Consider the following 26,388-nt stretch of genomic DNA (forward strand, 5'->3'; position numbering starts at 1 on the left):
ATTAAAGGGATTTGTGAACTGAGAGCTCAGGAGAGGTAGTTAGAATACGGGTGGATGCAAAACACCCTCATTACGAAAGCTTGGACTTTCTAATACCAGAGAAAAGCTTAAAGAAGCCACTGAAACAGGAGTCGACTGGATTGGCGTACATCTGTATATAAATAGACCGCTTGTTGTTCGTATAAGGCTGGTGATAATGAAATAAAGGAAAGGGGAAAAGCGAGAATAAGTAGGACCAAAGAACTGGTGAAAAATATCCAGAGTGAAGTTGGTGGTAGGAATGAGATTTCACTGGTCAGACAGACCCCAGACTCTCACAGACCAATAGGTAAAATCGTTACCAAATATTGTTTGGTGTGATTGGTTTAGAAATAATATTAGGCCCCGGTCAAGGATCAAGCTTCTTGATGTTAGTGCGTTAATAAATAGGCGACAAACAGTAACTAATACACTCGCGTTTTGAAAGGTTCAATTATGTTCTGGAGCCCAGCAATATTCGTAAGTGTACTCGTGTGTTGTGTTACGCTTAAAATAAGATAAATCAAACATTATGTGAGTGATTCTGTAGTAATGCTGTGACCCATTCAGACACTTGTAGGTTCCGTGCGAAGTGAAGAGTGTTGAGCCTGTGTAAATTACTGAGTATGATTCGAACCAAATTATCGTAGTACCTGTACTGTTCGTGCCCACCGCGTTAGCCAGCTCTATCATGTTTAAACATAGACTCCGGTTGAGAACTGATACTTTTCTTCATAATTTACAAATTGTCATGCAGCAGCCTAATACATTTCATAATCTTCAAACTTAATATTTATATCAAATAAATGCGATGCCGTGTTACAATTATGTCATCGTCGTATGGAACAGCCAATAGTATATCTGAAGTAATTATACTACCGATCTGGAAACCATACAACAACTATAAGGAAAAACCTTTTTACAGTGACATTATACTTATAAAGATAAATAAATAATAAGAAAATCACTTAAATTAAATATTAGGCAACAAAACCTACGGCTTCATTAAAAAACCCCACAAAACGTACGAATGTATGCTAAGTCTCGTATTGGATGGCAATCCTGAAAACATTCGTGGACAAAAAGTCCACCATCTAGTCTCTTTTCAATTCTTGGTCATGCATATCTACTGTATTTGTCTGCGTCTTCGTATTTTTCAAAGAATCAAACATTATATTAAAATACTTTCTACAGAAGAACAAGTTCTATCATTCGTTTTCGGAGTAATATAATGGAGCTAGAAGCTTGCATTCGGAATAATTACATCATACACACAAATATAACGTAAACACTCACTTGATCTGGTTCCTCATCAACGTAGTCTAATTCTGAACTCTGAACCTGCTACCCCCAATGAAATATCACTAGCGATAAGCCCGTGTGATGAGAACTTTTCTCCCCTTGTCGGTGGTGGTCAGTAGAATGACACCCATGGTATTCCCTGCCTGTCGTAAAAGGCGACTAGAAGGAGCCCAGGGGCTCTGAACTTGAAAGTTGACGACTATGGGGTCTTTAGTTGAGTCCTGGCATTGCTTCCAGGCTCCTCACTGCCATCTATCCTATGCGATCTCCCTTGGTCAACTCTAGTTCTTTTCCGAGGCCGACGGTATTAGATCATTCGAGGCCCAGTTCACGCCGTTCGTGGCCCCTGTCTTTCTTTGACCGATACCTTCATATTACCAGAGTGTCGGTCCGTTCCATTTTTCTCCCTGATTAGAGGATAGTTGCCTATTTGTACGCCCTATCAAAAAATTATCACCGGGCTTAGTAGCTCAGACGACACGTTAAAGAACTCCTGCAAAATTACATTCCGGCACTTCCAAAAATAGTAAAAAATGGAGTTAATGAGACGTAAAGCCATTAATACTATTATTAACAGAATAAATCTCCACCACTGATGCCATGTTTACGATAACATTACTGACGGAGATTTCTCACGAACTATCACTATTTCTACGATGAAAATTAAATAACCCGATAACTGCTGTATTTTAATGGACACTAATGAACTATAACATCAACAGGATTCGTACGACCTTCGCCCAGTTACATTTAAACGAAGGGTAAAATCGGGCCCTGGACACGCCCGTGTTACATACGGGCACAGTCCACATCCGGAAAGGCAGCTCGCCCGTATCACGTAGTGAGCACCGGGGTAAATGTCCAGGCTCACAGATAAATAACTATACTACCTGTAACCTGTACAACTGTTCAGTCGGCTGAACATTATACGAGCAGATGACTTCACCAGTAGAGATTCAGATAGCGATGGAACTGAGTTCATAAGTAAATAGGAAAGATAAATACGAAGCAGTGAGCAAAAACAAGCAGCGAAACTTGGGTTACACATTTCATTTTAAAAATTAAAATTTATGACAGACATCAAAACTGCCCCATCAGAACTCCGCACTGGTTCTAACCACATCTGTCGAGTGAAAGAATTCAATTATTAAGGTGAATGGATTACGGAAAATTTGTAATGAAAATAAATCTATTGAATCGGGACTCCAGAAAATGGAAATTGCATTTCAGTTAGCAGAAAATACTTACAACAACACCAAATGTCTCTCCTGTAAGTGCAAAATCCGACACTATACTACAGTAATGAAGCCGGAAGCCTTCTACGCATCAGAAAGTCTCAATCTCCAACACAAAATACTAAAAGGTCAATTGGAAGCGAAATAACGTTGAATAATGAGATAAATCCTAGGACCGAGAATCAAAGATGCAGTACAATTTCCCAAACCGAATGCGGAAATATATGAAAGAATCTCCAAAATTACAGACACAACGCGCATGCGATTAATACAACTCATGGGGCACTTGACTCAGGCTGACAGGTTAACATAAATTACATATTCTTAAAGGAATACAACTCTTCTCAACACGATGAATATCGTATTGAGCCGCTAATAAAGAAGGAAATTCAAGAAAATGCTACGTTGCCTCGATTTTCTACGTTCCGGATCGCTGTTTCTACCGGCCACCGCCGTTATACATCTGAACACTCAGCTGTTTGCCACGTGATTCTGACGTCAATTTAACGTCACCTTCTGGAACAAAGTTCATTCTCGATATTTTCTCGTCTCGTCTTTTCTCACCCAGTCGGTACAAAAGTACCATCCACTCCACCTGGAAGTCAGTCTCATTTCGACTCCGGTGTGGTGGAGCAACCTACGTTTTAGACTCTTCTTTATCTGGACTTTATCTACGAGATCATGGGCGAGCAATGTGGCATTGCAAGTTGTTTATTTCAGGACTTAGTTCCACATCCTTTCAGGCTACATTTTGGAGCATTCCTAGCTTACTTTTGCTTTCATTCCTCCCCTGAGGGGTGACGCGGGCCTGTTAGACGGTGACGCCGTCTCTCAGGCCAGGAGATGCTCGGAGAAGATGAGAGGGTTGGCCTATTCCAGGAACTGTCCCGGCATTCGCCTTAGTGTAGGAGAATGGAAAACCACGGAAAGCCATTCTCAGGACAGCCGACGGTCGGGGCCAGCCGTGAGGTCTAGCCCTGTCCCGTCTCCCGAATGCAGAGGTGTAGAGCCACGGTATAGCCATGGCCACCCCTTCTCTGCTCGGTTGGCAGGTCGGAGTGCAGAGTTGTTTGACCACTTGGGGGCCGAGACCCACTCTGTATCTTACCAACCTTGGAGCATTACTTTGGCCGAGGGTGTGGTGCTCATTTTCTAAATCTTGATTTTTATATCTGAACTTTGCCAGTACAAGTACGCAAGGAACTATAAGTTCATTTATCTACGACTGTTAACTTTATCATCTGTCAACTAGCGTTCATGTTTATTTCAAAGATTTCTAATAAAGTGTACCTGGTCGCCGTGCTGTTTCCCTCCTTCAGTTAGGATTCTGTGCCTTGTTAGATTATTTCGGATCTGTGTGTCATTGTATTTGTATTCTTTGTAAGGCGATCTTGTAATTTAAACTTCGAATACTGTGTTTCTGGCTTATATCGCCTTTTATCAGTCTTGTGAATGTGGCTCGAATTCCTCATTGAGAACGCTTCTTGTTGTTTGATAATGTCATTAATCTTCTCTTCTTCGCTGTTAATCTTTTAATAAATGATTGTTAAATCGGATCCTCACCCTTCTTTTGTTACTTTAAGTATTAAAATATACGTTCTAATATAATGTACTTGAGACTATTCCTCACTTATTTATTGTCATGTACCTATTACGGAGACCTGTCCAATCCCCAGTTGCTTCCCTAATTTATGGTGCATATTATTATCAATGTGTTATTATATAATCTAACTGTGACCGTGACATGTTCTTAATGTCTTCTTGCGGATCATTCACACTCGAATATATAAGAAATATGAATCCCACATGGGACATAATCAGTTTGCTTTTCGAAATGGTGTTGTTACACATGAGTCACTCTTCTCCTTAAATGTACTAATGCAGAGATGCCAGGATATGAATGTCGATGTCTAGGCTTGTTTCATAGATTACAAAAAAGCATTCGATTTTGTAAGGCAAGAAAGTCTGATGGAGTTTCTGAGATGAACCTGTACTGGAATCAAACTGCAGGTGTCAAACCGAGCAAGGAACTTCAGAAACATCTTCCATCAGAAAATGTGTCCCTCAGGGTTGTGTATTGCCACATCTTTTGTGTAACATTTATTCTGAGGTAATTTTTAAGGAAACGCTGACAGAATATGGTGGGGTTGTTATTAACAACATCAGGTATGCGGATGACACTGTTGTCATATCAGATGATTTACCCATAATGAAGAATTTCCCCTCTATTTTAACCCTTCGAAAACAAAAATAATGTTCTCTAAACAGTCAATGCGAGCAAATATCACAATGAAGTGTCATATAGTAGAGCAAGTGTCCTCATTCAAACACTTGGGCACCAATGTGAGTCCAACGAGCAGGCCAGAAAACAATTCATTACCATGAAGAAATTCTTTGCAAGGTCAGATCTGAGTCCGCTGCTGCATATTGCCCTATATGGATGTGAAAGCTGGACCCTGGATTCAAGCACTAGAAAACGTATAGATGCCTTTGAAATGTATCTGTATCGGCGTCCCTTGCGCATACCTTGGATATTGAAAATTTCCATTGTAGAGATCCTTCATCGGATGAAAAAGCAGAGAAGAATTATTACTTATTATAAAACAAAGAAAAATAATGATGCCTGTTCTTTAAAGGAGCCTAACATCTAGGTCATCGGTCCCTAATGGTACGAAATGATACGAAATGCAATTACGATTTGAAATTTAAAATTCATCCACTGACTAGAGTTTAAAAAGTGATGATGAAGAATGAAAAGATAAATATGAATTTAAACTAATCAGCGAAGCCAGCTCACAATAATGAAAGTTAAAAGTAATTCCAAAATCGATCCACTGACAAGAATTCAAAAAGACGACGATCAACAATGATTATGAACTTTAAACAATCAGCAACGCCTCACCTTCCCGGTAACAATAGTATTACTGATCAAGGGACAATCCTAAATCGATGATTCTTGTTGTCCAAAATCCAGGTTAACGGACCCTCGTAATGGTACTTATCGCTAGTAAAGTAGAACCATGACATTTCTCAAGTTGCTGAACTAATCAAGAGCAGCGTAGACTCACGGTGTTGCAAACGTTATGATACTACTCACAAGTATTGTATGTCGCATAGATAACGCAGACCTATGGCGTTTCTCACATAATGGCACCATTCTTAGACAACGAAACACATCGTGTTCCTCACATTGTGGGTACTAATCACGGGCACTGTGAACTTATAGCGACCTACCCAATATTGCTGCTAATCACAAATCTATTGTGTACCTAACAGTGTGGTATTACTCGTAAGTAAAGGCAACCCATGGTTTTCCCCGCGTGATGGTAGTAATAACAAGTAGTTTCGTGGTTCTAATCAAATCAACCCTTGGTCGCCCCTTTTAGTCACCTCTTACGACAGGCAGGGGATACCGTGGGTGCGTTCTACATCTGCGTCCCCCACCCATACTTAGGGCATGTTATGAGGGGCGAACAGTATCAATTATTAAAGCTAATTATTGGAGGAACGATGCAAGGGAAACGCTTGGTAGACGGAGAAATTCATTCGAAGATTGCACAGATGTACATCAGAAGAAGCTTTTCATGTTGTATTGTCAAGATCAGAGCTGGCTACGTAGATCGCCAACCTCCGTGTGCAGAGGGCGCCTTAAAAAGAAAACGAAAGCATGAAACCACTAGATCCAATCACACTCACATGGAGTTTTGTAGCTGATGTGGGAAAGTCTAACCGACATGTACGGTCCCTACATCGAAACACACCCATTCAATACGTATGAAGGAATATTGGGTTAAAGGAAATGAACTAACAAATCTTGTTTCCACTTCATCGTAAGTGACCCATTCGCGATGAAGAAGAAGAAGTAGAATAAGCAGCGATATTAAAAATTGATCACTTTATGTTCAGATAGAGTAGTATTGTGGTGCGACGTTTTACACAGTGAAAGGAGATGATTGAACGTGGTTACCGATAATGGCTGTGTCGCGGAACATCTACGCCATGGAGTCCAGTTGCAGTATGATCAGTTTTCAATTCTTGTTAGTAATGTAAAGCATGTTTAAGCATTTAGGGGAGTAATACTATTAGTTATTATCTAGTATTTTTAACGATGTCTTTGTGCAGTCCCACAGTAATTATTTGAGCAGAGTTAACAGACAAGATCTCAGATTGGATACAATATAGTAATGAAGTCACGTTACTTCTCTTCGTATCAATGCATTCATTGTTGCATTATAATAATAGTCACATTTCCTTTACGGGGATGTCAAAGTTATTCGGGCACCGTGTAAGTCCAAGGTGGCGTATTTAGGATCATCCAGAGGTGTTAATTATATTCCAGTAAATATTCAAGGAAATGATGGCAAAACTTCTTTTCTGACAAGCTCGAACCAGGACGTGCTTTGCATGTGATAAATTGATTTTTTAAAGATCATGTTACAGATGCAATGTCGTTTCAGTATATATAGTTTCAGACAAACTACGTCGTAAATACGTGAGTAGAAATATGAGGTAGGGCGTGTGGATCCCCGCGTCATTGTGTTAAGAGCGTTATGTTTAGGCCAGTTATCGACTACTTTTGAGATAATGAGTGCGATGAAATGAAACGGCGTATGGCTTTAGGCGCTGGGAGTGCCCGAAGACATGTTCGGCTCGCCAGGTGCAGATCTTTTGATTTGATACCCGTAGCCGATCTGCGCGTCGTGATGACGAGGACAAAACATACATTCCGCCCGTATGCCAGCAAAATTAACCAATGATGGTTAAAATTCCCGCCCCTGCCGGGAATCGAACCCGGGACCCCTGTGACCAAAGGCCAGCACACGGAGCCGGTCATGCGTGCCACACACGATGTGTATAATTTGATAGTTTATTTGGGAATTAGTGTTTCACTAATGCCGCGTTTGTACTAAAGGTAGCCCCACCGTCGTATTACAGTACAACCTAGAGATGAAAAGGCCATAGATTTATGAATTAAGGAGGACAATTATTTCCGCATATTTTGGCTATGAATTAATAGGAACGTGCTGTCTCCATTGTTGAGTTTCTGTCGAGGTATTTCCGACGTGTCGAATGTTAGGTACTGCCACCAAGGAGAGTAAAGCCTGTATTATTATTATTTCCAACCATGACCTTAATAATTACTTGTTGATGCCCGACTGTCATGTGGTACATATTTTAAGAATATCCCTCCTGCAGTGGAGTGGAGGTGATCTAATTGACTGTGAAAATCACGTGAAATACAGTACGATGTGTTGTAACCAAGGTTGAAGTTTACAGAACACAACTTTATTTTGCTTCACTTTATAATATTTACACAAATAACTGAAATTTATTTTGAAGCAAAAGGGAATATTGAATCTTGAGAAAAGTCTGTCTTTATACAATATGTACAGGTTTGCAGTCTTTATATACACTTCTATCTTGAAAAGATAGTCTTTGTGAATTGACACGTTGATAGTCGAGAACTATCTGGCACACTAACATAAATGTTCATGAGAGTCCTTGTTTGTTGAAGTGCCTGAATTCCTAAAAAGCAAGTTCAATTGATTGAAGAAATTCCACCTAGCGAAACTAAGGGAGCTTGCATAAGTTAGGGAATGAAAATGGCTTGTAAAAGAATTACGGAACATAGGCAGCGGAAACAGGTAAGGGAGCGGTGACCAGAGGTGAAACCTCGTACTGCCAGAAATTCAGTCCACCTGGTCGAAGCACATTTTCAAGAGGAGTAGCCTCCGTGCTCGACGTAGGGTGTATTCTGGAGCTGGACACCGGGGCAAGTGGGCAAGTGAGCAGGCAGGGAGCTCCTATTTATAGTACACTCGATGGTCAGGCACGCGCACTGAGGGCTGCGCGTCGAAGCTAGCAGAATGATACACAGGCGCGCGTGCAGCTGGCTGGCGGAGCGAGAAGGGAGCGCCGGACATACAACACGATGTACCACAGAAAATGACTGATATAATGGATATTGTTTATTTTTAACTTTGATCACAACATCGACAGTATTTGCGGACCCAAGCAGAACACTTGTGAGATAATGAGTACTTGTCTGGTTAATAAAGAAGTGTTTAATCATGTCCAAATGACCATGATTACATTTGGTAATTGATGTCCATATGTTTGGTTTATTCTAATGTAAGTCCGACAGGAGCGGGTTGAAACCCCACTGTCGGCAGCACTAAAGATGGTTTTCCGTGGTTTCGTATTTTCACACCAAGCAAAATGATGGGGCTGTACCTTAATTAAGGCCACGGCCGCTTCTTTTCCACTCGTATCCCATCTTCGCCATAAGACTCATAAGACCCTCGGTGTCGGTGCGACGTATAACAAAATTCAAAACAAAAACAAGTTTTCAGCTGTTCCTTTTCTGTCTACTTTCTCACGAAGTATGCAAAATTTGATTACATGTCAAGCATACATTTTAAGTTAAATTAGGTGTGTGGTTTTCGCATGTGTTTTAACTAAGCGAAATAAAAGTGGTTCGAATCCACATTTGTTTTGTGCGTGATCAATTAAATGAGTGTATTAAATGAGTGCATTACCATAGTTTTTGGTAGAGACATCTGTTAGAGAATGTCCACACTTCTTGATCACTGAAAAACAAAAGCATATGAAAAACACACAGTGACATCTTCTGATAAACAGTCGAGTTATCTCAGTTGTTAAAGTTCCGGGTTTCTCCAGTAGAGAAGTTTCAATTGGCGCAAGATTTGAATTTGCGTCGTAGAGGTGTACCGGTACAATTATTATTATTATTATTATTATTATTATTATTATTATTATTATTATTATTATTATTATTATTATTATTATTAACAAATAAATCGCAGTTGGTAAATATCCCGGTGGCAATAACCGCTTACAATGGTGTGATAATAAACTAAAGTTAAAATATAAAAGACAAAACAAGTACAGCAAGAGTACAAAAAGCTATTCCATAGAAAAAATATTACATGAAATACTGCTAGTTTAACATTCTAAATCCAGCATCATCACACAGATAGGCCGTGTTAGGATCCCGCCATTTTTACCTAGTCAGAAATGGGATGGAATACTCGCCACATATAATATAACGATCGTATCGCAAATATGATGGATATATTTAGCTTACCGTACATAATATGTTGTTTATTTCGTGTACAGGCATTCATTGTAAAAAAAATATCTTTATGTTAAAGCTAGTCTGCCCAATTTTGTAGGTTTTATTTCTCTGGGTTCCTTTCCGGTTCTTTAGTTCTAAGTTCCTCACGCCTGAGGTATGAGCTAGACCGGAATATTACCAAATCCTAGAGATATACAGGGATATCACATCCTTAATTTCAGTTTCAAATAAATTATCTAAAACTTTTTGCTCTTTGTTGTACGTCACACGGACTCAGAGAGGTCTTATGGTGACGATGGGAGAGAAATGAGAAGGAAGTGACAGTGGCCTTAATTAAGATATAGCCCGAGAAATAATCTAATACAAAAATGGGATCGAAAAAGAGGATCGAATTAAGAAGGACAAGCCCAGGTACATAGCTTTCGTAGATCTAGAAAAGGCATCCGATAATGTTGATTGGACCAAGCTATTTGAGATTCTGAAAGTGATTAGGATCAGATACCTAGAACGAAGAATTATATACAATCTGTATAAAAATCAGTCTGCAGTGATAAGAATTGAGTGCTTTCAAAAAGAAGCAGCAATGCAGAAAGGAGTGAGGCAAGGCCGCAGTATGTCCCCTCGTCTTTTCAATGTTTACATAGAACAGGCAATAAAGGAAATCAAAGAGGAATTTGGAGGGAATCACAATCCAAGGACAGGAAATCAAAACCTTGAGATTTCCCGATGACATTGATATTTTATCTGAGACTGCAGAAGATCTCGAGAAGTTGCTGAATGGTATGGATTAAGTCTTGAGTAAGGAGTTCAAGATGAAAATAAATACGTTAAAAACAAAAGTAATGGAGTGCAATCGAACGAAGGCAGGTGATGCAGGAAATGTTAGATTAGGAAATGAAGTCTTAAAGGAAGTAGATGAATATTGTTACTTGGGTAGTGAAATAACTAACGATGGCAGAAGTAAGGAGGACATAAAATGAAGACTAGCACAAGCGCAAGGAAGAGTTTTCTTAAGAAATTTGCTCACTTCAAACATTGATATAGAAATTAGAAAGATGTTTCAGAAGACTTTCATATGGAGCGTGGCATTGTGAAACGTGGACGATAACTCGCTCAGAAAGAAAGAGAATAGAAGCATTTGAAATGTGGTGTTACAGAAGAATGCTGACGGTGAGATGGATAGATCGGATCCCGAATGAAGGGATATTGAATAGAATTGATTAAAAAAGATCAATTTGGCTAAATTTGACCAGAGGAAGAGATAGAATGATAGGGCACATCTTAAGACACCCAGGTCTTGTACAGTTGGTTCTTGGAGGGAAGTGTAGGTGGTAAGAACGGTAGGGGTAGACCGAGGTATGAATATGACAAGCAGATTAGGGCAGATGTAGAAAGTAGTAGTTATGTAGAAATGAAAATAAGATAGTGTGGTATGGAGGGCTGCATCAAACCGGTCTATGGACTGATGACTCAAATAACATCAACTTCGATTGACGGAGAAAAATATTTTTACAATTGCCAACAGTGGGGTTCGAAAATAGTATAACCAGAATGTAAGTTCACAGCAAAATGACCCGAACCGAGCAGACAACAAGAATTGTCGAAACAATTTTAATTTTAATTTTATATTTTATTGAGGGGCCTAAAACTGTTTTAATATTAATATGCTCTAAGCACAATCATATTGCAGAACTTCCTCCATGACTGATAGTATTACACGGTTTAAAGCCTGAGCGCACTTTTTCTCATGATAGGAATCTCTCGAGTAAACTTATTAGCGACACCTACAGAGAAGTTAACAAGGCAGCAGACGAGAGTTTACCAAGTTGACATTAAGCTACAGAATGTGATTAAATCTTTGTGCTGTCGACATAATTTGTAAGATACACTCAGACAAGTTTCCTGAAGCTCATACATTATGGATAGAGATTTCCTTTCGTCTTCATTTCTCTGGCCAAACATCTTCCATAGCTCGCTGCTCTCAGGCCTGCGTGTGACATCACCCAACGAGAGGTAGAACTATAAAGATTAGTTACATTAGGGTCTTGAAAAGTCCACGTTACCACGTAATTAATAATTACCTGATTAATTCGCCATATTTCAAAATCCTCCTGTAGCATTTGTAGCTTCCAATTACAAAAGATAAACAATTACAAAACAAAATTGTTTAATTATCGCACTGCATTTGTAAGTAATAGAAATACATGGCTAAGTCCATTGAGGAACAGATCCCTTCAAGTTAATTAATATGTTTTCTATATATTCTAACAGAAGTCTGAATGCAATTAAAACAACCGAATATTTTACAGAAATCTGTCAGAATATATGGATCCACCTTCTGGCTCCTATAATTAAATAAGTTTTATTCACAGAATACAGATTATATTTTTCCCGAAAACGTTTACACCAGGTCTACCCTCGTACTTTCTACGTGCGAGTGTCCCGCATGCACTAGTGGTGAATGGGTTGCCTAGCCGCTGGTTCACGAGGGAGCGCTAGAACGTGCTATATTTATATCGGATATGAAACAAATATCAGTCATTTTACTACCCACGTTCTGTAGCAGGATGCATTTCTAAAAAGAACCAAAAATGCAGAAAATAAACTTCAATAACTCACTCATGTATACGTGTACAGACATTCCTCCCTACTTGTATGTGATACGAGACTTGAACGATCCATTAGCTCTTAATTGCAACTCTGTTCGGAGAAGTACGTGTATAGAAGGCAGGTGGCTGTTAGGAAACTCCTGCGCATACCATCTGCGGGCTACTGCTGCATTCCAATCAGATTCTCCATGGACTGAAATTACGTCTGTGTATTCGCCGTTGGTGAACACACTAGTAACTGTCGATATGTTGACAGCAACTGTTCCTCAGCTCTTATGCGCCCATTTGTGTTGGTAAACCTCGTTCTCGAACCCTGAGCAGCCACAACCCCCAAAACAAATGTATGTTTAATGTGTCCTGTCTCAGAAACCATTCGGAACAGTCCATATGAAGTCTTTGCTTCAAATGATAATTCCTGCCATATTCCTCCTACCACAACTTTGGTCCCACTTGAAATCTGTGACTCGAGCTGCGAAGACAAGACATTTTACCACACATACCTTCGTGTTCAGGTTATAGATCCCTAGACAGGTCTCTTCTGTACCAATAGGAGCTGAAAAATCCCTCGCACTAATAATTAATTTCAAGTTTAATCCAATTCTGCTATTGCCAGTCAATAAATAATTGCGGAGTGCAAGCTTAACATTTATCTTCGATCAGACATGCAAATGCTGATTACAAATATTTTATCATAGAGAAGCCTTAATGAATTATACATAATGCTTCCACAATAACGTAGTTTAAAAAAATCATGCACTTCGGTTAAAATATTTCGTTCAATAATAGAACAGCTCTGTCAGGCATTTAGTCCAGCTGAATAAATTCCCTCCATTGATTTTTAATTGTATTTATATACGTCAATAGCGTTTTTAATGCATTAAATTATACACAATCAAAATGACGCAATACTGTGAGAGGTATTTTGCAGTGATTATCGTTTAAATAGGAAGTACAACTAGAAAAACATTCCCTCTGCAGCAGATAGAATTTAATAGTTTTAATAAAAATATCGTAGGAAACTTTGTAAAAGTGAAAGGAACCATCATGAAAATGATTAGCAGTCCTTGCTCAGTTCTTTGTAGAGAAACAGAATTACCTAGCGGGGAGCTTCTAAATGTAGGAAAGTTCATTAGAGGAAGATCAAGCTGGAATTCAAGGCGACACATTCGGGAAAATATTAATTTAAGAGAAGAGGAATTCAGAATTAGAAACAATTACCAAGGGATATATTTCATGAATTTCCAACTTAAATGAAAACATGTTTCTGTGTGGGTGACAGTCCTAAATGCAGATTGGTGCTGATAGATAGATAGATAGATAGATAGATAGATAGATAGATAGATAGATAGATAGATAGATAGATAGATAGATAGATAGATAGATAGATAGATAGATAGATAGATAGATAGATAGATAGATAGATAGATAGATAGATAGATAGATAGATAGATAGATAGATAGATAGATAGATAGATAGATAGATAGATAGATAGATAGATAGATAGATAGATAGATAGATAGATAGATAGATAGATAGATAGATAGATAGATAGATAGATAGATAGATAGATAGATAGATAGATAGATAGATAGATAGATAGATAGATAGATTGATTGATTGATTGATTGATTGATTGATTGATTGATTGATTGATTGATTGATTGATTGATTGATTGATTGATTGATTGATTGATTGATTGATTGATTGATTGATTGATTGATTGATTGATTGATTGATTGATTGATTGATTGATAGATTGATAGATTGATAGATTGATAGATTGATTGATTGATTGATTGATTGCTTGATTGATTGATTGATTGATTGATTGATTGATTGAATGATTGATTGATTGATTGATTGATTGATTGATTGATTGATTGATTGATTGATTGATTGATTGATTGATTGATTGAACTCATCCGAAGTGCACCGAAAGTTGTCCTGAGACACAGAAGATCCAGTATATGCACGACACAATCACAAGAGTTGTATAAGTATCAACAAGTAGTTCTAAAAGTAAATTGTTCGTAAGTAAATTGTTTACAGGACTGCGTCCTGCAGACAAATGCTGTATATAGACTTCCTCACCCCTAACTCCATCTCGATATGTCCAAGCCGTTCGGCGTCTCTGTGCAATCATGGGCGCTATGGTACAAACGTGACTGTTTCCCGACCCCACCTGAACGTAGTCTGCCAGCTACGGGGCTAACTCAGAAGTATTCTAGGTAAAGCCGTGAAGAGAAAGTACAGTGCACATCATCTTCGTGGTTTCCATGGTAGTGACGGCAAAACAAACTGGGTGACCGCATTAATTAATTAACAAATATGTTTCCGTTGACTTCTGACGAAATGGGAGATTTCCCTGTACTATAGAGCAGATTTGTAAGTTTTGTTTTAACTCATTGTGGTTTAAGAGCTGAAGTTCTGCAAAACAAACACGTTATATAATTATTATTATTATTCCTTTCTTAATCTGTTTACCCTCCAGGGTTGGTTTTTCCCCAGGACTTAGCGAGGGATCCCACCTCTACCGCCTCAAGGCTCATGAGACTTTCGCTCGATGATACAACTGGGCAGGAGGACCAGTACCACCCAGGCGACCTCAACTGCTATGCTGAACAGGGGCCTTGTGGGCGGATGGGAAGATTGGAAGGGATAGACAAGGAAGAGGGACTGGAGCGGCCGTGGCCTTAAGTTAGGTACCATCCCGGCATTTGCCTGGAGAAGTGGGAAACCACGAAAAACCACTTCGAGGATGCTGAGGTGGGAATCGAACTCCGCTCTACTCATTTGACCTTCCGGGCCTGAGCGGACGACGTTCCAGCCTTCGCCCCACTTTTCAAATTTCGTGGCAGAGCCGGGAATCGAACCCGCGCCCCCGGGGATGGCAGCTGATCACACTGACAGTCAGTAACTATTTCAGGACCGTAAAATAGTGTTTCGAAAGATTTTTGTAACGATTCCTTGAACACGATAATTTATTCTGATTTTATTTCGTAGTGAGTAATGACAAATCTCCAGGATCTGGTATTTGTTCACCAAGTTATAAACTTTTCTTCCACAGGGATAGAACATACGATCTGGGCCCTGATGGATTTCTTAAAGTAAATTTGACTCTCGATTGGTATTAACTTGGCTAAGCGTGATGCACAGTTACATAGACAGACAACAAGCTATTTCACTTAACAAAGTTAATTATTTGGTTTCTCAATGCCCAGAGTCTTAAAGTAATGTTTTATGAGGATGGAAAATGTTCTTCTAGTACGGAAGGCGTTTTAACTGTCAGTTCCTTTTTCCGGCTCATCGAGCATCCTTGGGAATCGGTGAGTAAAAGGAAAAGAGTATTTGGTAACATTGTGTAGAAAGTGATCTTGAACAGTTTATGGCGCTAGCAGATAAAGCCGAACTGTTCTCTGTGGCGTGTGAATGTGGCTGTTATCACTAATGGAGGCCAAGCGAGCGTTAGCTTCTGCGTCCACACCAATTACTCTCATTCCCCTGTGCGTGACCCTCACTTTCAGGAAGAGCAACAAGCCCTGCTCATACTTCGACAGCAAACACGGACCTTCACAAGCGTTTACGGGACTTACATCGCACGATTCTCTTTTTTAATTCATAAACGGGGTTAAAAGTCAGGTTGTGAGTTTCACATATAGGAAAAATCCTCTCAGTTTTAATTACTGCGTTGATGTTATGAAAGTTCCATATGGGAATCACAGTAAGTACTTAGGTGTTAATATAAGGGAAGATCTTCATACCGAAAATCACATAAAAGAAGGGATTGTAAATAAAAGGTGCATATCTCTGCATATAATTAGGATGGGATTCAGGGGTTGTAGTAACGATGTAAAGAAGAGGGCATATAAGTCTCTGCTAAGACCCAAACTCGAAAGTGAATGGGGCCGCAGCCAGAATGAATTGATTCGAGAACTGGAAAAAATCCAAGGGAAAGCAGCTCGATTTGTTCTTGGTGATTTCCGACAAAAGAGTAGCGTTATAAAAAAGTGTTAATGGTTGGGCAGGGAAGACTTGGGAGAAAGGAGACGAGCTGCTCAACTAAGTGGTATGGTTCGAGCTGTCGATGGAGAGATGGCGCGGAATGACATTAGCAGACGAATAAGTTTGAGTGGTGTTTTTAAAAGTAGGAAAGATCACAATATTAAGATAAAGTTGCAATTCAAGAGGATAGATTGTGGCAAATATTTGTTCATAGGTAGGGGAGTTAGGGATTGGAATTATTTACAAAGGAAAATGTTCAATACATTTCAAAATTTCTTTGCAATCATTGAAGGAAAGGCTAAGAAAATAACAGGTAGGGAATCTACCCCCTGGGCGACTGCCTTAAATGTTGATTGATTGTTATATTACGCTCACTGAAAGAGAGGAATCTTCATAAAAATATATTTACAAACAATTTATCACATTTGCAGAGAGTGCAAACTACTGATAAATATATACAGTATATTCATTTTTACAAAAAATTCCTCTGTCTCACAAGGAAGAATAAGTATTCATGTACTGAGGTCTCACTCTCACTAAAAGATTCACCACCGGACGTGTTGGCCGTGCGGTTAGAAGCGCGCAGCTATGAACTCCTATCCGGGAGATAGCGGGTTCGAACCCCACTGTCGGCAGCCCTGAAGATGGTCTTCCGTGGTTTCTCATTTTCACACCAGGCAAATACTGAGGCTGTTTCTTAATTAAGGCCACGGCCGCTTTCTTCCCATTCCTGTCCATTCGTCGCCATAAGACCTATCTGTGTTGGTGCGGCGTAAAGCAAATAGCAAAAAGGATCGCAACAATTAAATTCTACGCTAAAACTTCGTTGATCTCTGATAACCTTGCGAATCGCCCTCTCGATCGATCCATACTCTCGATTGGCGCTCTACATCAGGTTAACGGAGAACCTATTTTGGAAATACCATAAAAACTTTCCACATTACTTTCAATAAGTCGAAAACTACGTTCATGTCAATCAGATTGTTACATGCAGACGCCGGCTGCTTGGGTGAAAGGTCAGCGTTGAGGACTTCGGTTCAGAGGGTCGTTGTTTCAATATCCAGCCGTGACGGGAATTTTGATCTCGTCCGATTAATTCTTCTGGCTCGGAGACTGGCTGTTTTGTTTGTCCCAACACTCTCCTACAAGCAATGCTGAATACTGGTGTCAGGAAGAGCATCCGGCACATGTGTGCCACAGTTCTCACCCATGATCCCGCAGGTGTAGGAAAAGCGGTGGAAGAAGAAGAGATTGTTATGCGAGGTTTGATTTATATTATTACGCATAAAAATATCAGTCTTTGCATTATTTTTTTTAGATATACCTTTTATATATGAGAACAGTGTTCCTTCGTCCACAGGTTGTACAGAGAAACTTTATTTATCGAGGATTCTCTTCTCTTTTGGAGTATTATCCCTCGTATGGCTGGATTGACGCCTCTTTGCTTCTCTCATCGTTCCGGCTTGTGCCATAAATTCTGTTACAGCCTGTACACATAGTTGTGATGATGAAGTAACACCCTCTTTTAATAAACTCCATGCTGGACTACACACTAACTTACTAATACGTACTAAGTGTAATGGAGCGAGTTTCATTTTCAATCAACTAAAAGTACTACTTTCGGGAGCGTAATTAGAAGCAGTTTGAAGGGAAAATCTCTCCGAAGATGAGCTACGGTTGGTTATGCGTTAATTGTCCTCCTGTCAAGACCAGACCGACAAAAACTGTTCATTTCTCTCTTTACTTACACATGATGGGGGAGAAAGCGAGGTAACTGCCAGTCGATGTATTCATGACCAGTCATGTTATAATATGTAAAAGATGGATTTTGGCTGTACGTATCTAACTCTCAACTGTTTCCAGCACGCGATATAAATGTTCTCATCTGCATGCGGTCATCCAAAAGCAGCACTCATACAACATAGAAGTAGAAGTCATATTTCGACACTTTCTAATATTAAGGTTGACTTTCTACTGCAAAACTACAACATTTATCAAGGGCTACCACTTATGATTTCTTAACTTTTTACTGGGGATTAGGGCCTATGACTTAGCTTTTAGGCCGCTTTAAACAACAAACATCATTAACAACATTATCTCCTGGGAACAAACTCCGTTCGTATCACCATTTAGAACGCCTGCAAGGTATGCATAGCCACTTATTAGTGTGGACGGACAAGTTGCCGGCTTAACTCCCAGTCATTCCAGTGCAAGGCCACCTGTATAAAGCGGGTTGGGGCCACTCCAGGCTGACTATTTCTGTTGTATGGGTTACAACCCGAACGGACTTATCTCCCCACCATATACTTTCATATAGTCCAGTATTCCTAGCTGGCATTCTTCCCAAAGTTCGAATGTCCTAATTTGTTTTTCGAAACCTCATATTTACTAAGGTAGTATCTTTAAAATAAGTATTAGTAGAGTTGGAAAAACTCACTGGACAGATACGGCCTGCGACTTAACGTCGAGAAGTCTGGGTACCCAGGGTGTGGTGTATAAAGTGATAGGTCAACATCGATGGCGTTAACATTCTCAAAGCATCTCAATTTAAATATCTAGGATAACTTATGCAATCGGATGGCGACGCCCTTCTAGATGTTCGAAGCAGAATCAGCGCTGCCTAGATGAAGAGACGCCAAGTCCCAGCAGTCTTTCTTTGTCGATATCCAAAATGTATAGAACCATCATTAGAGCAGTGGCACTGTATGGAACCGAGTTGGCCATTCACAAGGAGACACGAACGACAGCTGCATGTCATGGAGATGAAGATGCTTCGTTGGTCCATGGGACTCACTAGATTGGACCACATTAGAAATGAGAATATTCGAATGGCATTTGGTGTGGCCTCAATTCATGAGGAAATACGGGAGAATCTTTTGCGATGGTATGGCCACGCAGAAACGATTCTTCATTTGCGAGAAGGGCATTAAACTTAAGTACTGAGGGCCTCAGACCTCGTAGACGACCAAAGAAGCGCTGGCTCGACACAGTGAGGGAAGACATGCACGTAGCGAAAGTCTCACCTTAAGATTCACAAGACCGCACGAAGTGGAAAAAGAAGTGCAGAACAGCAGACCCTGCAATTACGCGGAATAAATGCTAAAACGAAGAAGGGAGAAGAAGAAAGTAGAAATAACTGTACATTTATTTATGATTATAGTCAAGATAAGTTGAAGTGATATACGCTGTATACATTTATCATACTAGTGCCAAGTTCTGGCTAAATAGGCAAGAGCACACAAATGGCAACGCTGTCATTACATGGTCGATCAGTAGTTGTGTAAATGCAAGGTATATTTAGCTTATTTTAACCATTGTCGCAACAGCCAGGAAACTCCGGTATGTGACATGCATAAGGCCGAAAAGAACTTGGGAGTGAAAATGCTGGAACTTCTTACCTTTCGGAGGGTTGATGGGGATCCCCGCGCGGTACAGACTCTCCTCGTCACTCCAGTCCGCAGCCCTGCGCACCGTCCTGGCGGCCATTACCAGAACTAGGAGTAAAACTGCGCCATGCAGCATTCTTCTGGCACTAGTACCGGACCTTGTGGTACCCCTCAGCACGTGGCAGCCGAGACCCACCAGTAAACAGAAGCCCACACTGGGGATATACAACACTCTCTCAGCTACCACGAACCCCACGTAGAAGAGGACATTGGTGGCTGGAAGGAAGGGCACCACGAGGAAGCTTAAAGACACTAGAAGCATTTCAGTGTTCCTTAAACCCCTCGTTTGGGGGGCACAGTCCTTATCACCACGCACAATCATTTTACTATTACAGTTGCATTTAGAACCTTGGGTAATTACATTGTTGTTATTGTTAGTCCGACACAGAACCGAATGGTGGTCTAACAAACTGTGCCGGCACACTGGACAGGTGGATACTTTAGTCTTTGTAAGATCTTGATGATTTTGTTGAACTGTCTTGCGATAAACCACGTGCCGCCGTACTTTCTGTGTGGACATATGCGCTTTTCTCCTGTTCTGGGGCTGTGTCCTTTGGTACTGAGTGGGATTCATCTGCCTGTGAGTGGCATGGCACACAGTCCGATACAGAATGTAATAGAACACAAAGACAGGAAGGTTGCGTGGATCACACAGTGAGGAGATGCGCGGAATGCTGTCCATGGACCAATCGAAACTGAGCCACCGCGGAAACACGAGCAGGTAGAAGTTGAACACCGGGAGAAATGCAAAGGTTAGGGTTCGAGTTAGAAGTGAAGGGCTGCGCGAAGCAGGGTTGTCTGCTGTGGCGAACACCGGGGCGTGAGATCCCAGGAGACACAGCCGTAGCACCACAAGGATGAGGAGCGCCACACCAAGAACACTCAGACTGCACATCACACCGCGAGGCGGCCTCTGTAACAAACAACACATGAGGATGTTATAGGTCAAATAATGGTAACACAATTACAGGCATCTCCTTGTAGAGGTTCAGAAATTGCTTTATCAATTGATCACTAAGGCTCAAATGTTTATGCAATATCAAAGTGTGAAATACGTGCATAAGAATTTAGTAAATATCATTTGAATTTGTGATATTCACAAAACATATAATTACATACGTAATAGTATTAATGCACCAAATTTAAACATATTCCCTATATTTATGGCTTTTATCGTGATATCTAGTGTTTACACTCCACTAAGTCTTCTGGTCTGGGCTAGAATAGAATTCTTACCGTTGCCATTGATGCTTTCAAGACCCGTACATATAGACATGATACTGTATACGCTTTTGGGCTTATGCTGTGTCAAGAAACTACGGTGAAATTCTTTACGGTTCGCAGAGAACTGTGCTCTGCGTCATCAGAAGAAAATCTCGACTGTCCACGAGAAAAGCTTCTTAAACAATGACTTTCTGAAATTTAGACGTTATAATAGAAGTGGAAATGGTACGTTCATTCGCCACCAGATGGCCCCCCAGACGTGGCACAGCGTTAGCGTTCGAAGCGGAAGCTGACCGAACCATCAGAATCAGTCTAAGTGGTTCACATAATATGTGTACGGCTCATCTGCTAGGAAGAGTGTTTGATTCCCTATTAGGACCTTAGACCTGGATAAATATATCGTCCACTGGTTATTCCCCCTGTCTTCAACAGAGAAATGTATCAGGTTGACTCCACAGACCGCAGAGGTAAGCAGTCCATCTCTCTTACTATGAAAAGTGAAGACCTTAACCAGGTGCTTCATGGCCTGTGCTAAGATCTATTTCCATTTTTAAGGAAAAAAAAATAGTCTGAAACTCAACACAGTTACACGCAGCGCTAAGGATTTATTTGAAAATATTCACACCTTGTGTCAACAGATTTGGATTAGCAAAATCTAAGTCATTTCGTGTCACCAATAGCGTTGTTGTGCTGTACGGATGACGTAACTTTGAGCTGCATTTGGGAGACGATGTATTTGAACCGCTAGTGCCAGCAGCACTGATTTGCTCTTTTCACACCAGCTATATCCTATCAATCGAGTTGGAGCTGGAGAGAATATACAAAGAGAACGAACAGGGGTCGCTCTACATTCAGGTCAGATGACACAAACGATGAGGCTCGTGAGACTAATTAAAATAAGGCAATCAGCACCACGTCACGAAGCCGTACACCATACGTTCACACACAAGGAGGTTTACAAGTGCATCTAAAGTAATATAGGTTGCACATTGTATCTGTGTGAGCACAGACTCTCTGCAAGACTAGCGGTATCTTGAGAGCACAGAGCGGGCGGCTGCAATCATAACATTTATCTATTCACAAGCAATATAAGACAGTCCTACTTTTAACACAAATCAGCTCTTTTGGACTAATCATGAACTTATTTATTAGAAAACCCCGAATTCTATGCATTAAAAGGTTAGAATGCAAACTAATTTGGTTATCACGAAGTGCCTTAGTCCGCTCTTCTGTAATGTAGCGAGAGGAACATAAATTGCAGGATTTTTGATGATCCGTACCCCTAATGTTTCTGCAAACCTCATAGCATAGGCGCTGTGCAGGCAAGAATATACTTGTCAGTCCCTTCCATACGTTTGACTTCTGACCTATTTCCGTCTGAAAATCCGGATGCGACTAACCATATCGTCATTGAATTAACTCCCTTGATGTACGGTTGTGAATAGAGGATATTAAGGAAATGGCTGGAAGTTTCAAATGTGGACGGAAAGGAGATATGAAAGAGTCCTCAAGTAGACTGGTTTGTACTCGCTTCCAGTTTCACGAGTCAGCGGCGGCCCCCTCTGCGTGTAGCTCACAGCGCTTCACCTAACGTGGACAATGATGTTCTATCTCTTACAAATTAGTTGACATGTCTTCAACTCCTGAGCCACGTTTTACAGTTTTACGTGTGCCTTCTGCTGTAGAATTGGAAAGTTGCCCTTCCGTGGTTCTTAAGCGAGGATACAGTTTGTGTGTCATTCCTAACTCTAAGTTGAATGTTATAACCGGGGAAATTATTTTTGTTCTAAATGATCTAAATAATGGATTTATTCAGCTCTGTATTAACAGAAGTAATCCCTAGAGTATAACACACAGCTGATTCATTCAGTTGAATAGTGTATTTACCGACAATGTTTTTCTATGCTTTCGCCAATTTAATTTCCAAGACAATATTGTGACAGTTCCTGTTCTTAGACCACAGCCGAATTCTTCCACCCCCTTACCAAATTTCAATCATATTAATTTCATGTTCTTTATATCCTCAACTGAAGTTGCCGTCAAGAAGGGCATCCGGCTTTAAAAAAGCATTTCATTTAATTTCATCTCACGTCATCCCCGATATCGTGCGACGAAAAGGGATTAAGGAGTGGACACACAGTGACTAGTGTATAATAATTCAAAACAAAATACTTGCTGTTGTTCGCCTGATCAGTCCATTAAGTGGTTTCATACAGCCCTGCATGCCATCCTATCGCATGCTAACATTTTCATATCTACGTAAAACTAGTACATCACACATCTACTGAAATCTGTTTGTCTTTCTCATGCCTTGGCCTACCGCTACGCTCCTTACCATCTGCAATCTTATCGAACACGTTCTGTTTGTCGTGGCCTATCGTTCTACGTCTTCTTCTCATCAAATTCGCCAAATCCTTCTTCTTTCATCAATTCAGCATGTCTTCATTCGTGATTCCACGTACCCATCTCAACACCACACACATAAACAACCAGTCTAGAAGATTTCACCTTGCAGAAAATTTAAAATTTAGCATATATCTTGTAATTTTTAAACAAATCAACCTTAGAAGAAGCGCAAAATAATCCATTGCAACCATCGAAACCATTATGATTTTAGTTGTCCAGTCTGAACGGCTTGCAGAATGGTTGTGTGATTGTGTCTCTGCCTCCAGCCATGAGGTGCAGTACTTATATCGACAATAATTTATACTTTCGTTTATAGTAAATTACGTACTGTATATTTTTCTCTGGTTTAGGGCCATTAGAGACCACGTCAAGGAACTATAAGGCATTTGAGAAAGCCTTTCTTGCAGCCCAAGAGCATTCCATCACTTCCCTGGCCGCCTGTCTTGTCTCTTCTGTCCAGCTGCTGTTCTGCTTTTGCTCACCATGAAAGCCCTTAGAGTTGTTGATCACTGATCTGTATTTTGATCGATTAGAGATGGCCTTCTCATTCAGTCCCATGCTCTTGAGGTCCTTCCTTACTTCCTTGAACCATTTATCCGAGACGGTAGGTCTGTTGTCCAAAACATTAACAAACCTGAACAGATGTCCACAGAACGTCAGTCGTCGTTTTCTTCTTGATTCCATGAACCCTTCATTAACGTTGTATAGCTCTTCTCTTCCTCAGAGTCCATAATGTCCACCTGTTACCTTAGGACCCATTATTTTGCGAAGAATCTTGGGTTCATACTTCTCTCAATCCAGTCTTTAACTTGCGTACACACACTCGGGTTTGATCATTGTCTTGTAGTGCCTGAGTTTAGCTTTTCTTGAGATTGCCTTTTCCTTGAATAGGACGTGCGTCCCACGAAAAGCTGAGGACATCTTCTCTCGCCTGCTGCTATTAGCTTCCTTCTCACTAGTTTTCATCTGCATATCTATATATTTATCAATAATATACTCTGTTCATTATTTTCAGTCGAATATTCCCTCTCATTTTTTGTTCATATTTCACGATCATTTAGTCTTTTTGAGGTATTTAACCGAGCTCGATGGCTGCAGTCGCTTATGTGCGGCCAGTAGAGGTTTCGAACCCCACTGCCGGCAGCCCTGAAGATGGTTTTCTGTGGTTTCCCATTTTCACACCAAGCAAATACTAGGGGCTGTACCTTAATTAAGGCCACGGCTGTTTACTTCCCGCTCCTAGCCTTTTTCTTTCCCATCGTCGCCATAAGACTTATCTGTGTCGGTGCGACGTAAAACACCTTGTAAAAATGAGATTTTTATTTAATTTTCTTAGCTTTATTAGTTCATCAAAATCTACCATAATGATAAGAAGAATTATAGACAGAAATGTAGTGATACACCATACAGGAAACAATAAACTCCAAAACACAGAGGAGACCTTGATGTGTTAACTGAACATTTCTGTGGGTGGTAATGAAAGATGACTTGCAGTTTAATTTTTTAATCTGCTCTGTTTAGAAGAATTTTAAGAGCTTAAGGACGAGTGGTGAATACAAACGAGCAGCAGTGGCCCCGAGGTTTGCAATTCCATTTAGCTCCATCTGTCAAGGTGCGGAGTGCTCCAGGTGGTTGAGTATAAACAGTGACCAATACATCACCTCTCCCTCTATTATCGCTTATATTTCCAACATTAGTCAGTTACAGAACTACCTGATAACATCTGTACCAGTGTGAGTGAATTTCTGGCAGGATCATTTCCCCTTCATTGAAACTAACCGATAACGGAATGAACGATATGAGGCTTTGTATTTAACACTGAAAATGTAATTCATTCCTTTCCTTGTTCCTTGCGTGAACGACACTCGTTATTTTAATGTTGATAACATTTCGTCTAGCTCAGAGCAAAGCCATTTATAAACCGTAACGTCATGAAAGGCAGCAGAATTTTTATCATAATACGTATCCTGCGAATGTGACATGACATGGGAATGTTGTGTGCTAGATCAGTTGTCATATTACTGGACGTAGTTCTTGATAGGAGGGGTTACCTTCTGACGTGGCATGGGAATGTTGTGTGCTGGATCAGCTGCCATATTACTGGACGTAGTTCTTGATAGGAGGGGTTACCTTCTGACGTGGCATGGGAATGTTGTGTGCTAGATCAGCTGCCATATTACTGGACGTAGTTCTTGATAGGTGGGGCTACCTTCTGACGTGGCATGGGAATGTTGTGGGCTAGATCAGCTGCCATATTACTGGACGTAGTTCTTGATAGGTGGGGCTACCTTCTGACGTGGCATGGGAATGTTGTGGGCTAGATCATCTGTCATATTACTGGACGTAGTTCTTGATAGGTGGGGCTACCTTCTGACGTGGCATGGGAATGTTGTGGGCTAGATCAGCTGCCATATTACTGGACGTAGTTCTTGATAGGTGGGGCTACCTTGTGACGTGGCATGGGAATGTTGTGTGCTTGATGAGCTGTCATATTACTGGACGTAGTTCTTGATAGGTGGGGCTACCTTCTGACGTGGCATGGGAATGTTGTGGGCTAGATCAGCTGCCATATTACTGGACGTAGTTCTTGATAGGTGGGGCTACCTTGTGACGTGGCATGGGAATGTTGTGTGCTGGATCAGCTGCCATATTACTGGACGTAGTTCTTGATAGGTGGGGCTACCTTGTGACGTGGCATGGGAATGTTGTGGGCTAGATCAGCTGCCATATTACTGGACGTAGTTCTTGATAGGTGGGGCTACCTTTGGCGTGGCATGGGAATGTTTTGTGCTGGATCAGCTGCCATATTACTGGACGTAAGTCACGATGCTTATCTCTCCTGTGGCTGCAGTGAACGGATGCATTATCTGTACCCCTGCATGTCGTAAGAGGCTGCTAAGAATGGAACAATCAAAGAACACGTACTCTGTCTCTAACCTTCTAAGTCCATGCTTCTGTGCTTTTCAGTGAGGCGCATAAATTAACTTTCGTATAAAGTTTACATCTGTTGAGTTTACCTATCCCGCGCCCAAAATTTATTTTCAG

General features: G+C 40.6%; 1 protein-coding gene across 1 annotated transcript in view; it reads right to left on the bottom strand.

The window, feature by feature from the left end:
* Window positions 1-26,388, bottom strand: part of Tmtc2 (Transmembrane O-mannosyltransferase targeting cadherins 2) — a 437,765-nt gene that overhangs the window by 269,703 nt on the left and 141,674 nt on the right. Inside the window, exon 5 of the mRNA XM_068229241.1 lies at window positions 19,666-20,626. Coding sequence (XP_068085342.1) covers window positions 19,666-20,626 — 961 coding nt within the window. The remainder of the gene's footprint in view (window positions 1-19,665; window positions 20,627-26,388) is intronic.

This window comes from Anabrus simplex, chromosome 9 (genome assembly GCF_040414725.1).
Source record: "Anabrus simplex isolate iqAnaSimp1 chromosome 9, ASM4041472v1, whole genome shotgun sequence".
Taxonomy (NCBI): domain Eukaryota; kingdom Metazoa; phylum Arthropoda; class Insecta; order Orthoptera; family Tettigoniidae; genus Anabrus; species Anabrus simplex.